The sequence below is a fragment of the Armigeres subalbatus genome, chromosome 2 (assembly GCF_024139115.2).
Source record: "Armigeres subalbatus isolate Guangzhou_Male chromosome 2, GZ_Asu_2, whole genome shotgun sequence".
NCBI lineage: Eukaryota > Metazoa > Arthropoda > Insecta > Diptera > Culicidae > Armigeres > Armigeres subalbatus.
The window spans coordinates 328,182,582-328,197,545 of record NC_085140.1 but is presented as its reverse complement, the minus strand read 5'-3'; the positions used below and the strand labels follow the sequence as shown (position 1 = coordinate 328,197,545).

Sequence of the window (14,964 nt, the reverse complement as noted above, 5' to 3'; positions counted from 1 at the left end):
ATGAAAATAGTTCTTCACTCATTTTCATCAAAATGATTATTCAAAATATATAATTTTAGCTTAACATACCATCTTCTAATGACAGTAATTTTATTTTTATGTGCTCAAACGATGATACGTTTTTGTTCAAAAAATTTTTGTTTTCAAGTAACTATGCACGAATGTACAAAATACATTTATTTTTATTATTAGAAACCGTTACGTTACGCTGTAAAGTTGGGAGGGGTATGGAATTGCCAAAATTTGCATTAGGGAAGATCCATTAACTGCGTAACGCAAAAATAGGGAATTTTTAACCCTCCCTCCCGCTCCCCCTATGTTTGACTTTTTGTAAGAAACATCTGAAAATTTTGTATAGATCGTCACACTTCGCTCTACCCCCTCCCTTACGTGATTTGTGAATGTTTATGTTTCATTTTGAAGTCAACTGGTAACCCTCTAACGCCCAAGACTGCCTTCAGATGGGAAACTTTAATTTTTTTTTACCTGTTTTTCATTCAACCTTCTGTTATTTTTTTGACCCTTTTTTCTTTCGACATTTTGTCATTTTGACCTTTTGTACTTTCAATTTTTTTGACTTTCGACCTATATCTCTTCAATTTTTTGAGTTTCGACCTTTTGACTTTTCGACATTTTATCCTTTCGACCTTTTGTTTCCGACCTTTTATCCTTTCGGTCTTTTGTCCTTTCAAACTTTTATCCTTTCGACCTTCTATCCTTTCGGCCTTTTGTCCTTTCGACCTTTTGTCCTTTCGACCTTTTGTCCTTTCGACCTTTTGTTCTTTCGATATTTTGTCCTTTCGATCTTTTGTCCTTTCGACCATTTGTCCTTTCGACCTTTTGTCCTTTCGACCTTTTGTCCTCTCGACATTTTGTCCTTTCGACCTTTTGACCTTTCGACCTTTTGTCCTTTCGACCTTTTGTCCTTCGACCTTATGACCTTCGACCTTATGACCTTCGACCTTATGACCTTCGACCTTTTGACACAGATTCCTTTATAAAATGTATTTCCGCAAGCAGTTAAAACCAAAACCCCAGAAGCTGCCTTCCTCGTGCATTTTATAACATAGTGTTTTGGCCATGGTCATGTGCGAAATGCCAATGCAAAATCCACGTTGGGAAAGAAAAAAGGGAAACCCTAGCGACAATCTTTCTTCATAGTTAATAAGCTGTTTATGTTAAACAATACACCCAGGTTTTTTTTACACGGTTGGAATTCATTAACTTCTCGGTTAACCTGAACTTTCACATCTTTTTAAATACCACCTGAATTTTCTTTGATTTTTTGTGAATTTTTTTGTGGGGTTAACTCATTGTTTCATTGACGCTAAAGGTCTTAAACGACTAAAACCAAACCGTGTAAAAAAAAACCTGGGTGTACACCGTTTGCGTTTGGAACACAATTCGTTATTGAATGCTATTATAGCAGTATTAGAATGAAATCAGTAGTGATTCAGTTTCATTCTGAACTAGTCGACCCGGCAGACGTTGTCCTGCATAGTAGGCGAAAATGTGCGTCGTGAACTGCCTATGCACAATTTCCATACGATTCCTAATTTTAGTTTTTCACGATTTACTCAACCTTACTCGTGATTTTCGCATAAGAAAATGTCATATAAACCCGTCGGAAACGATAACAAACATATCTGCCGAAGGAATGAAGAAAATCCATCCAGCCGTTTTCGAGTTATGCGGATACGAACACAGACCATTTCATTTTTATTATATAGATTTTTGACCACTATTCTAGTTTGAATCTGGAGCAAAATAGAACAAACTCGCTGGTTTCCACAGCAGTGTTCCATCCATGTTTTTCAAATTTTCAATTAAATGAAACCATTATGTCGCTGCCAAGAAAAGCGCCGTTATTGCAAAGTGGATTGATCCGTAGATAAAATGACGCATTCAGACACCAAAACAATTGAAAAATATTTGAATCTCAATCTCAAGTGATTCAATAGTGGTTCAAATCTGCAGAAAATAGAACGAAGCGTTATACCCGTTTTTTTTGACATTTGACTGGTATAAAAAATAAATCAAGAACTGGGAAAAATAATGTTTCAGATTCATATTCAAACTGACAGCCCCGAACGATTTGAATCGCTGCTGATTTTACTCTTAAAGTTACTTGTTCCGATATCGTATTTCAATTACTGGTCTCTAATATGAGTAGATTCTTAAAAGGTCATTGCTCTCGGTGTAATCTAGTTTAGTGAACAACTTGTTCTAGTAATTGAAATTTACGAAAATAAAGTTTAAACAATTCGGTGTTGTTATGAAAAACATGAAGAAAATGTCCATCTGCAAGAAAATATTTCGAAATCAATGTTTATTGTAGGGGTCGACTATGTTAAATCACAAAATAATACTAAGTGTTTAAGATTACTTATTCATTAATTTATTACTTTATTTATGAATATACATAATATTTAACAAAAACTTCAAGGCTCATCTTGAGCGGCCAACATTAAATTTTATCAAACTTATCACCACTCATAGACATTTATTACTTACTTGATTTATGAGAACTATAGAAGCAAAACATTTTTACAGATAGTAGCAAAATACAACGACTGAAAGTGAAAACAACAAGACAATGAACGCCGCTAGTAAAAAATGTTTTGCTGTATGCGGATGGCACCGTTTTATTTGCGATTGTAGTTCCTTCACTTTTCTACAATTACACTGTTTAGGAGACATCTGGGTCTCATTGTAGGCTTTCATTTGTGACGTACGTTCAAAAAATACCACAGATCGCCCTTCGTTCCAGTTTTCCAGCTCCAGAATGACATGTTGTGTTAGACGCAGCTGAAATATATCCTTCCCAAGCATATCACATTCAGGTTTCAGCTCGTTATTAAACGAAGATTGTTTGAAGCATTCCCATTTACCATCCCGGATTCTGATAACGAGATGTCTATCCACGGCGTATTTCTGCGTCCGGATACTGCAGGATATGCGCAATGCCAAATAAACGGATCCCGATCTTTTTTGAAGATGTATTGCTAAAATGTAACATGACTGATTCTGAAAGCTTAGGAACATGTCGAATAGCGGTCCCTTTATATATTCTGGTCTCTGAACACTATCAACCTTCCATGTTTGAGCTACATTGAAATGCATTTCGCTGCAGGTTGGAGCCAAGGACAGGGATTCGTTCAGCAACGAGCAATCCGTTAGTTGGCATACATTTTTACCGTATGTTATGGACCTTGATAGAATAGTATGAACTGCAATATATGAAATGGAAATAAGTGAGCGTAATAACATTATTAATGTTTTCCGGTGGGCTTTGATGATACAACTAACTTAACGAACGGAAATTGCAGGCAATGCAGTTTGCAGGTAGCTGGGTTATCAAAGTTTTCTAATGGTCTGAATTTATGAAATAGATAAGTGTTACCGTCGTTGATCACTAATGAGCACGATGAAATTGTTTGATATAATAAGTTTTTGATTCAGAAATTGTTACATCACAGCTGTTATACATCTAAGTGAAGTAACAACAAAGAAAAACCTTATGGCAAAGGTCATCAACAAGGAAAAATGTTCCACTAAATCAGTCGCCCAAGGAAATTGCAGATTGACTGATAAAGAAGTTACTGTTCGCCGGCGTCGGGTGGTCGTTTTTTCCTTTTCTATTTCAGGCACGTTGTATCATAAATCTGTGTCCTAACCGTAAATTGCCGAATCATTTGTCCGTAAATCATTATGTTTTTTCGTTGCATAAACATTTTATTAACAAATGCATTTATATTTTATGAAGATGTTATTTTTACAGAATATGATTTTTTTTAATAATGAAAATTCAGCATGGTCCATCGCTTACGATTTGTCTGGAATAAGAAAGAGGCAGCATAGGGAAACCATATAGACAAATAGAAATAGCCCATAGTACATACGAAACACCATATGTGCATAGCACACTGTGCTTGAACAAGTTGTCAATAAATGTTGGAAAAGCCATTCAATAAAGATGGAAGGTTCCATCCCGCCACAAACTAATGGAATTCGTCGATATGACAAATTGAAATCTAGAAATGTTACAGGATCTGCGTCAGAATAAATTTTCTTCCAGGGCGTAATTGTTACTCTGACATAATACAGACAACGAGAAAACATGTGTTGTACTTTATTTATAATTAAACACACTAATAAAGAAAAAAATACAAAAACGAGTAAACATCTATTTAATCTTATTTATTGTGAACTAGACGAGCCTGCCCGATCTGACTTGTGTAAAGAGATGCATTCTGGAAACGAAAACGCGTGTTCGTATTCAAAACGTTCTGGCCTGATATAGCAACTTGACCTAACATAGCAACATGTATCCTAGGAAAACAAATTCATGCAAACGGCATGCATTTTTCGTCTCACTGCAAAAAATCCACACATTTTTTATTGACAAAGTGCCTCACGTTCTGTTCAGAATGCATCTCTGCTCGTGCATTTTATCTGTGAATCGTTTGTTTGTGTACAGCGTCGCATTCTAGATCGATTTCAATTTGAGTAGATGGCTTTCTTCAGAGCTCATAAAAACGGTGTATTTTGACAATTTTCCTTTTTTGACTTTTTGTTATGCACCAACTTTTTGTATATGTAAACACAGAAGAATCGATTAGTGAGAAAACCGTTCGAATCGGTCAAACTGTTCGTGAGTTATGTTGCCTCAAAGGAAATGCATACTCATTTTTATTTATAGAGAAGATGAGGTGAGATACGTTGAACGATATTTCAACATTGAATTTTTGGAAAATGTATTGGAGGTAACCACTTTCCCTTCGATGGGACTCGAGCCCATGACCCTACAGTACGCTAGACTGGTGCTTTAACCAACTAAGCTACGAAGGACCTTCGTCGGCCTTCGCAACCTAGCGGCTACTGAACGAGCTCGAGATTCCCAAATTGGACGCATAGCCAAATCACTCGGAATCCATTTCTCAAGCCAACACTTCCACATGTGTATAGTACACGTCCACATTAGAGGAGCGTGAGTATTTAGAATGTCTGGCGGCTATACACGGAGGTCCTTCGTTGTCTTTTTTTTTAAATTCGAACAGTTGCGTTAGAAAATTTATAACTGGAATACAGAATTTACAACAGAATTTACTCGAGTTATATTTTGTTTGTCAAAACAGAAGAAGACCACTTCATCATGCTCCAAAAATTCAGTTTCTTCGACATCTCAGTAGTTAGACATTTGAATTGGCATCGGAAGATCATATGTGTATCGTTCAGTAATAGGCAAAGATGCATTTCCCGTTTTATATCGTTGACAGTTGTGAAATCTGTAAATCGAGCAAAAACTATAAATGTAACTGTGAAATTATTAAAGATAGGCCTAGGGCATCTTTGCCTACATATTTTTTTTTTATTCTTTGGCTATTTCTGGAAATAAGTTGATTAACATCTTCATCCATATTTATTCGTCATGGGATCTTCACTAATTACGTAAGCACATATGGGGAGAGGGGGTCTGTCATTTTCTTACTTTTCATATAAACAAAAAGTAATTTGTATGGGAAAAATCTTGCAAAATGGGAAGGAGGTGGGTCCGAAAAACAAGAAAAATGCTTACGTAATTATTGAACGACCTTCATGTCCTTGTAAAAGTGCAGTAGTGATATGGAATTCAGTTGATGTTGTCCCGTACTAGATCTCCTAAAGGTTTTCAACGGATCCCAGAAAACGATCGCTCAGCAGCAGTAGCTATCGGAATGGTTATGAATACTTTTACGTACTTGACAATTTTTCTCAGAAGATCTATCAAATGTGGTTGATTCTGAAGAAAGTTCACGATTTGGTACCTTTGGATTTGGTAAGCGGCGCCTGAAGAATCATTGTCAGACATATGTGAAAAATTCAACTAAACCAGAATAGTTTGACAGGACAGACGACATCGAAACATACTTTACAGGGTCTGAAAAAAAAATATCTTTCATTTACTTCCACTAAGACGCTCGAAATTAATTATTAAATACTTTACAGTCCATTTTACTGGACAAAGCGGTCCTAGATTGATGGTATCATTTGATTCGAGAGCCTGAAACAGAGTCCCAGACAAAATTGATCCCTGAGAGCCCGTTTTGGAGAATCCCTGACAAAATAGATTATTATCCCTTAGATAGTTATTGAGGGGGCAAATAGTACATCGGGTGAAACATTCATTTTCAGTGCAAAACGACAACAAACCGGCTGGCTCTCCCATACTAAAATCCAAGATGGCTGAATCGTAAATTTGGCAGATTTGAACACCTAGTGGTGTATTCATCTTGGTTTGCCTTGCTTATTATTGGAGCATAAAGCGAGTTAAAGGAAAGTTTTGTGTCCAATGTAACGGCAAGATCTAACGCTTGATCAACTCTGCTTAGTAGAGTGCCATCCATGTTATATTAAAAAATAATCGGGTTCTTCAAACGATGAAAAGTCATCACCGCACATTTACAGACGCTAATCTTAAGCTTATTCATGCTACACCAGTTGACAAACACATTGAGGAGACTCTGCAAATGATAGCAGGTCATGAGCGTAAATAAGCTTGCACCTATAGCCAAGTGAAGATGCCACGTCGTTGAAAAATATTACGAACGATAGGGGTCCCAGATTACTGCCTTGTGGCACACCCGAAGAACTATGGAACGGAGAAGAGATACAGGTTCCGTGGTTTACGCGCAACGTTGTCCCCTTTAGATACGAAGAAAGCCAAAAAACTAATCTATTAGAGGTACCTGACCGTGAGAGTTTACTGAGCAGCATTTTATGACATCTACTTGAACTTTTTGCTCCATTGGCGACAAACAGGTATGTAGTTAGTTCCACTAAGTTGGTAACTATAGACTTTCCAGGAAGAAATCCGTGTTGATCGTTCGAGATATGTAATTTTACAGCTTGTAGAAGATGACCGCTGGCAATAATTTTGAAGAGCTTTGACGCAGCAGAAAGACTCGTTATTCCACGGTAGTTTTTGACATCTTGACGGTCACCACTTTTGTGCACTGGAATCATGGTAGATATTTTCCAGCAATCAGGGAAAATTCCTTGCTCGAAAGAACGGTTGAAGATAAAAGCACAGACAAACAGACGTAACAGCTTGAATTTTTTTTTATAAAATCCATCGCTCAACTCCTCTACCACCATCTTGCGAGCATGTTACACGAAACACTGTTTCGTATGACATTTCACCAGAAGGCGCTGGAGTAAAATGTCAAACTCGAAGGATTACGATGCTAGCGCCTCTAGTTGTGAAAGGTGCAATCAATAAAATTCAAATTGTTCGTTGAAGTCATGGTCGATGGTAATTTCTCTGATGTTACGTCTGTTTGTCTGCGATAAAAGCATGTGAATCAGCCACAACCCTTGCACACCGACGGAACACAACAGCAGGAATGTCTTCCGGGCCGGGTGAAAAGGAACATTTCAGCATTTTTGAAGCATCGACGATCATTGCCGGCGATATTTGAAACATGTCCGTGTCAACAGCGTCGAGCGGGATATTTGATGTCGAGAGGGATGTATGATGGTTTTTCAAATATTTAAAGGCACCAACTGATTTTTACCCTTACTTAGTTATAGTTATAGTTATAGTTTTCTAGCCTACGTAAAATATCCCATCCTGGGCGACTGCTCACTTTAGCCTTGTCTTGGGCCCAGATCAGATTCCTATCTACTTCGTTTATTTCTTTGTTCAGGCTTCGTACTCTACTTTGATGTGCTGCCGGATTCCAGCCGAGCACTTCCTTGCAGACTTCATCTCCGCTGTGTCATGGTGTGTGGCTTACTACCATTTGCGTAGTCAAGTTTCTGTTGATATCTATTTTCGATAACATTCACTATGGTCCAGAATAAAGATTTAAGCGGAAAGATGCATTTTACGCCAAAACAATATTTTTCAGAAAAAACTGTTGTTAAATAGTAAGGCCATCATTATGGTGCAACCAAAACCAAAAAAGTCTTCAGAAGGTAACATTTGTGAAAAATGACCCGCGGGGCTTTTCAAAGCTTTTGGGGCTTTTCAAAACGGGTGTTTTGTTATAAGAATATTGTTTGTATCTTCTTCCGTTGTCGAGTTATAACAATTTATTTGAAAAAAACATTATTTTAGTAAAATTGGTAAAGCTTGAGATAAAAATATAACACATCCCCATTTTTTTCCCAAATTTCTCTTTCAAAAGCCGTGTGAACATATTTTTTTGTCTGCCCTTACCGGAGATATCAAATTTTGAAAAAAATGTATTTTCTACAGAAAAACGATTGTAACTTTTTCGAGAAATCTAAAACAAAAAAAGTAGATCAAAAATACTGTTTTTTAGGTACACCCTAATCCAATTAAGAAAAATTGCTCTAAATCAGCCAACTTAAGAGCTAAAGAAAAAAGTTTGTTTTTAGCAAAATTGATTGGAATAAGCTGCGCCACAACTTTGTAGCACATAACATGTCAATATTCCGAGAAATAAAAAAAGAAAAAAAAAACTTATATGATGGGCCATCCTATTTTTTGGTTGCACCATAATGAGGGCCTTACTATTTCGAACAATTTTGTTAAACAACAGTTTTTTTTTCTAAAAAATATAGTTTTGGCGTAAAATGCATCTTTCCGCGTAAATCTGTATCCTGGATCATAGTGCATTGTCAATAGAGTTCGGCATTTGGGATACCAGTTGCAAAACGCAGACGCAGCCAAGTATCACAGCGAATAAGAGCACAGATTTACGATAGAGTCGAGTTCTCGAGGTTTGGATGCATTGAATGGATCGATTGAATCTACGTGTTGAACAGGCTCACAATAAGAACTTTTCTGGGCTTCTTGATCCATGCACCGTCATCGTAGGACGCACCACAGATTTTCGTGATTTAGACGATAAAAGACTTTTTCGTGGTCAAGTGCCATATAAAGAGACCTTCGCTCCAGGATAATGCGGAGTATCACGCGGTCTTGTGGTTGGTCTTATGATGTGGTCTTCAAATGATCTTACGGGACGGAATCCTGCAGTTTCCATGAGAGAAGCGTGTCTATCTTCTCCTGTATTCGAATTAGGATAACTTTGCACAGAGGTTTGAGAATTGGTTGTTGTCGGTTGTCACACACAGTCAGATCGCCTATTTTGGAACCTTCACCAAGATGCTTTGGATTCAGTCGGCCGAAAAAGTCGTACTGTCCCAGACATTTCAGAATTAATGGTCCAGCATGTGCGTGGTTGGCATGGGGTCGGCTTTGGTCATCTCTACTGATATGCGGTCGATCCTGCGAGCCTTATTGGATTTCATACTTCAGATGGTTACTTCAATCTTCTACAGTAAAAGGCCTTCGAAGTTGACGCGGGTAAGGCGTCGTGCTCTTGGCGGCACATGTTCGAGATGTGGTGGTTGATCAGGCGTCAAAACTTGAAAAAGTTGTTTGAAGTGAAGTACTCGAGCAAATTTTTCGGCCACGTATTCGTCTTGCTCCACTCAGGCGTCGGTTGTTGAGGCTTCCTTCCCATCGTCGGCCGCCGGCTCCTGCTTGACCCGTTTGCAGCAGCGTTTGATTTACTTCTCTCGTGCAGCATACTGTTGGCGAGATGACTATTCTCTGTAGCTCCTAAAATTTCTGCGCTAGCGTGTTCCAGAGATGGTGACTTAGATCCTGGCTTAATTCGCGTGATGTCGAGGCTGATGTCCAATCACTTTTCACTAAAAATACATCTCTACAGAATAAACCAGGTCGTTAGCAATCTATGTTGGTGAGAAGCCGGTTACGATAACATCGGTCACGTAGTTTGGTATTGCCGGAAAATGACTTCTTCAGAGAGCAACTGTTGGATACTCTTGTGGCCCGTGGTAATCAACCCTACACGGAAGTAGGAGGTGTTTTGGGGAATCGTTATGTGTTTTTTTATGCAGGCCATCTAAGCCTTTCTTTGCTTGTCTGACATCAAAGAGGTTTATTTTTTTCTTTCTTAGGTTTTTCTTTTCTTTGTCTTATTGTTTCGTGTATCATGAAGCTCTGGCCGTCCGGAGGATGCCCCCGACGAACCACAACTCGAGCACGACTCTACGTCACACCGCTAATGACGTCAAATACCCGGATGAGCAGCTGAAATACCTCAAACCTAAATCTTAAACCCTTCCGTCCTGAATTTACGCGGAGCCATTCCTTGACCATTTCTTGTCCTATCTTTTTGCACTGTAAGGGAGTGTCTCCGTTTGTGGGCCTAGTTGTGCGATTCGCTTATAATTTTTTTTCAAGTCAACATTATGTATTACTGAAAACCAATGAAAAGCTACGGAACAGGGTTGTTACGGAGATCCTAAATTATATTCCGCATCAAATCCGCGCCGACTAAAATCAAATCCGCGCATTAGTTCCTGCGGAAATCGCTTTGGTCATTCATACAGAAATTGATTGGTGACTTCCTGCGAAAAAACTCCCGGAAAATCTTTCGTTAAAATCTAGACGCAAATTTTGAGGATTGTTTGAAGAAATTCCTGTGAACATCGCTACAGTAATGTTTGAGTAAATCGCAACGTGAATTTTTGCGGAAATTTCTCTCGGAATCTGTAAAAAACTTCCGGAAATACATTCGGAATTTCCTTTATGAATTCCTGTGGAAATTGCTTTGGAAGTTTCTGCAGACATTCTTTGGTGAATTCCTGTGAATAACCTTCCGAGAATTGTTTCCAAAATTCAAGATGGAATTGTAGCGGATTTTTTACAATAATTACTGTGGTCAGTGCTTCAAGAATTCCCGCGGAAATTCCTCCACGAGTTTCTTTAAATTTTTTTGGTTTCAAAAGTTTCGTAATTTTTCGGTGAGTATTCCTGCGAAATGACCCTCGGAGTTATCTGAAAATATCGCAAAAATATGCTTCTAGAATTAATGCTTTTTTTTCTTCAGAAATATTCGAAATAATCCGAATACTTGAAAATCACATTCTAATGTTTGAATGGATTTCCGCTGAAGTACTTATTTAAATGAGGCATCTACATAAAACAAAGGAACATTTTTGTATTTTCAAATGTTATGTGAATAAAACGATGAATACTATGAAAGCAATATAAAATGTTCAACACTGTATTAGAATTCCTGACGAAAAGATGATATGATATATCATGCTATGTGATTTCTTTTACGATATTCAATCAGAAACTGATACATATCTCGGGTGTTCATGTCCTTCAACAGACATGTTTTGTTTGCAATGGTTTAAAAAGGACAACAAGTGGCACCCCTCTCCTCATAACATTTGTTTAATGAATGCTCCAGAATGTAATCATGGCATTTAATAAGAGCTTGTAAATATTCGAAAAAGGGCCCTCCTTAGCCGTGCGGTAAGACGCGCGGCTACAAAGCAAAACCATGCTGAGGGTGGCTGGGTTCGATTCCCGGTACCGGTCTAGGCAATTTTCGGATTGGAAATTGTCTCGACTTCCTTGGGCATAAAAGTATCATCGTGTTAGCCTCATGATATACGAATGCAAAAATGGTAACTTGGCTTAGAAACCTCGCAGTTAATAACTGTGGAGTGCTTAATGAACACTAAGCTGCGAGGCGGCTCTGTCCCAGTGTGGGGATGTAATGCCAAGAAGAAGAAGAAGAAGAAGAAATATCCGAAAAATAATGTGAGTAATTGACTTTAAACGTAAATTTTGTTTTCAACGACATTTGCTAACGAAAATAAAGCCCATCTAGATAGATAAAAAACAAATTTTCAAATAAACATCCTTAGATCTAGCATTATATTTGTTAAATTTTTACCTAAAACTAAATCCGCCTGTACAGACCTTAACTTTTCTCCGAAGTTACTTATATTGTTTTATACAAACGGAAAAAAAGCGGCTAAAAAATGCGATTTTTAGCTAAAAACAACATGCACCCGGTTTTGGACCACTAGAGCCGCAAGAAATTAAATGAAAAGAAGTAACATGTTTATGAAATGATGGAAAAAGAACTTACAGTGGCTAAAAAACACAAACCACAATCTTTTTCCAATGTTTCGCTTCGATTTATTACGCTTGAAAAAGAACAAAAAATAGAAACACAAACAAACTGTCACAGGTTTTTCAGTTTGCTTGCGAACCATATGCATGTAAACGCGTCGATATTGGCTCTGATTATGTATGTTGCCAAACTACAAGTGACCATAATAGGCATTCTAGCTACCGTTTTGATTCAAATCCCGAACATGACTTATATTCCGAATATTGGCGTTTTAGCGCCCTAAAACTTAAACTTTCATTGGTTTTCTGCTCTGAGGATCAAGATTACAAACGAATTCAAGCTCCTGTAGAGAAAATTACACGAATAAAGTCAAAATAGCAAAAAGCGAGTGTCCGGAATATGAGTCATGTTCGTAATTTGAGTCAAAACGGTACATCATTTAAAACAAAATTTAGTACTTAAACTAAATAATTTTCCGTGTTTTTGGTACGAAACACGTTGCTGATACCGTTCACGCAAATCTACCATACAACGGATTTCTAAATGTAGCCTCCGTAATGAGTTGTTGGCACATGAGGCGAACCCTGTTGTCCATTGAATAATTGTGTACATTACCAATCTTACAAGGCTTTCGGTAATCTGTACACATTTATTGGATTTCATGCTTATGACAAATCCTACCGTGTGCTGTACAACTAAAACTTAATTCCGTGATTTGTCTTTTCGACTGAGCACGTTAGAAGCGTCCCCCGACTGCCGCGCAATCCCCTCAATGGTATCCGTATTTGGTGTTTCTTCTTTAGTTCGAGATATTTGGCTTTGCAATAATGGTACCTACCCGGGGAAGATTGTATTTCCGTTTGCCTGGCCTGCGTTTCGCCTCTGTCAGCGACAACTGACTGACTGGTGTCTTGTCTCTAGCCCACCCGAATAACAACAAGAAACTGTGTGCCAGACAGGATTCCGTCTTGTTCATTATACGGTTGGCAGTTTTGGAGGGAGATACACAAAGCCTTGGAAAAAGTTTTCTCTACACAGCAAGGCGAAAAGTTCTAATTTTTAAATTTATGCTTTTAATATGCAAACACGACGTGACAACCAAGGGGACCGGGTTGGATGGGGCTGCGGTAGAATAGTAAAGGGAAGAGATCACGAAAACGGATTCTACTGCTGGTAGACATGTGATTGCAGTGTCCTGCCACACGGGGACCCGGGGAGTTGTTCCGTTAGTTTGTGATTAGCTTCCACCGGGAATGGTTGATTGGCATAGCTCGACTGATTGAATAATATTGTCTAAGGTCATGGCGTCTCCAGCATCTTTCCTAAGCTTGGAAAGCGATACCAGTGATGTATGATTATTTGCTTTATTTTTACCGATTTAATTAACATTCTTCATATGTCTTCACATGTCTTTCACAGCTTCGCGGATCATCAATGCAGAAGCCGGGCAAAGGAGAGCCCGTCGACAACGATGAGTTCGAGTCGTGGGTACGGGCAAAGCAGCTCCTCAAACCGGATGATCAACTGGACCTAACGGAAGCTGAGCTAGGCGAGGAGATTCCCAAGCTCCTATCTACAGAGAATCGGCATCTTCCGAGGAACTTGGTGATCTACAACTTCCATGAAGGAGCGTTCGTGCCTGTGCCTCCACCGGAGAATACGGTAACTTTGCTGGAGTTCGAGGGAACCTCGCTACATAAGGACACCCCAGAGGCAAAAGAACAAATCGCTCGTAAAGGAACCGATGGTAATTAAGCTAGCTATCTATGACATTGAAAATGTGAACTATTTTTTTGCGATGAAAAGCAAGTCACAGAAGACTAGCCGCGAAGAAGTTTGTTTTTTCGGGAATGACTAAGGGATTTTTTGCATGAATTTTTGGAATGACTTTCAATTTTTTGAACCGTTTAGTCTGCATCTATAGTGTAATGGAATTCAATACCTAGGTACTATTATAAAAGTGAAATGTAACGCCGAGGAACTCACGTTTTTGATGCCGACAATAAAAAATAATACAGATATCTTCTTCGGTACTTCATCTCCTAGCTCCCAAAGGAATAGACAGCAATGCAACACGTTCCTTAGTGTGATTTTTTCATTAGTTCGAATTGTAGATGCGTGATTTTTTTATCAACCGACTAATTGTTCCGTTAGTTTGTGATTAGCTTCCGCCAGAAATGGTTGATTGACATAGCCGAAAGCTAAGAAGTAAATTTGGATTGCCTTTTTGAGTATGCATGTTAGCAGAAACGTCTGACGTAATTGGTGTTATATTTTACTGTTCAGAAAAAAAAGTTTGTGAAAACCATGTGGAGGGAGCACTTCGATGATTTGTTGAACGGTGAAAACGAAAGTGTAGGGGAACTGGGGGTAGGACGCCCACGTTAAGGAAAATGCCATTTTTATCAATGAAAACCACCAGTTTTCATCAGCGCATACTGAAGAACAGCATATCTGCGACTGACTACCGATAACAGATATCTAATTGTCCATTTTATTGCACAGAAATTTGATTTTTAAAAAGCACCCGAAAAAAAATGATTTTGAAACCATGCGGGGTGAGATGCGCCAGTGGATGGGTTAAAACGGGCATGTGCTTATCGTACTGATTTTCATTTTAATTGCCTACATTAAGGCAATTAACCGAATGTTTCAGCTGTTTCGGTCATACGAAATGAGCATGGGCGTAATGCCCCACACCGACCTCAGAAGTTTGAAGGCCCATAAAATCGTTTTAAAACCATTTTTGACGACGATTTCGTGTGGAACATAAAGAACACGAGTAAGCAGCATGGCTCATGGCACAATTATTAATTTATCAATGTATAACAGCGACAGAAAGACTAAATTCCACCGAGCTAGAATTGCATCAAAACACGCAAAAATCGTTTTTCGAGTTTTCATGTATAACTAGAGAAAAATCATGAAATATATGTATCCAATGGCAATATTTTTCATTGCTTTATCGTATAGACTATTGAAAATAATCAAAATGGGGATATTTAACCTTATTCAGGGGTGGCGCGTTTTAACCCCTATGGGCGTG

The 14,964-nt window shown here is 38.4% G+C and overlaps 1 protein-coding gene across 4 annotated transcripts in view; it reads left to right on the top strand.

Moving 5' to 3' along the window:
• Positions 1-14,964, top strand: part of LOC134212724 (dynein intermediate chain 2, ciliary) — a 70,389-nt gene that overhangs the window by 26,112 nt on the left and 29,313 nt on the right. For 2 of the 4 annotated variants that reach the window (XM_062690819.1, XM_062690816.1), the window contains exons 1-2: positions 13,129-13,267; positions 13,338-13,665. In XM_062690819.1, the coding sequence (XP_062546803.1) occupies positions 13,220-13,267; positions 13,338-13,665 (376 nt within the window). In that variant the 5' untranslated portion in view covers positions 13,129-13,219. Of the gene's footprint in view, positions 1-13,128; positions 13,268-13,337; positions 13,666-14,964 lie in introns of those variants that run through there. The other 2 variants (XM_062690817.1, XM_062690818.1) reach the window with 1 other exon arrangement.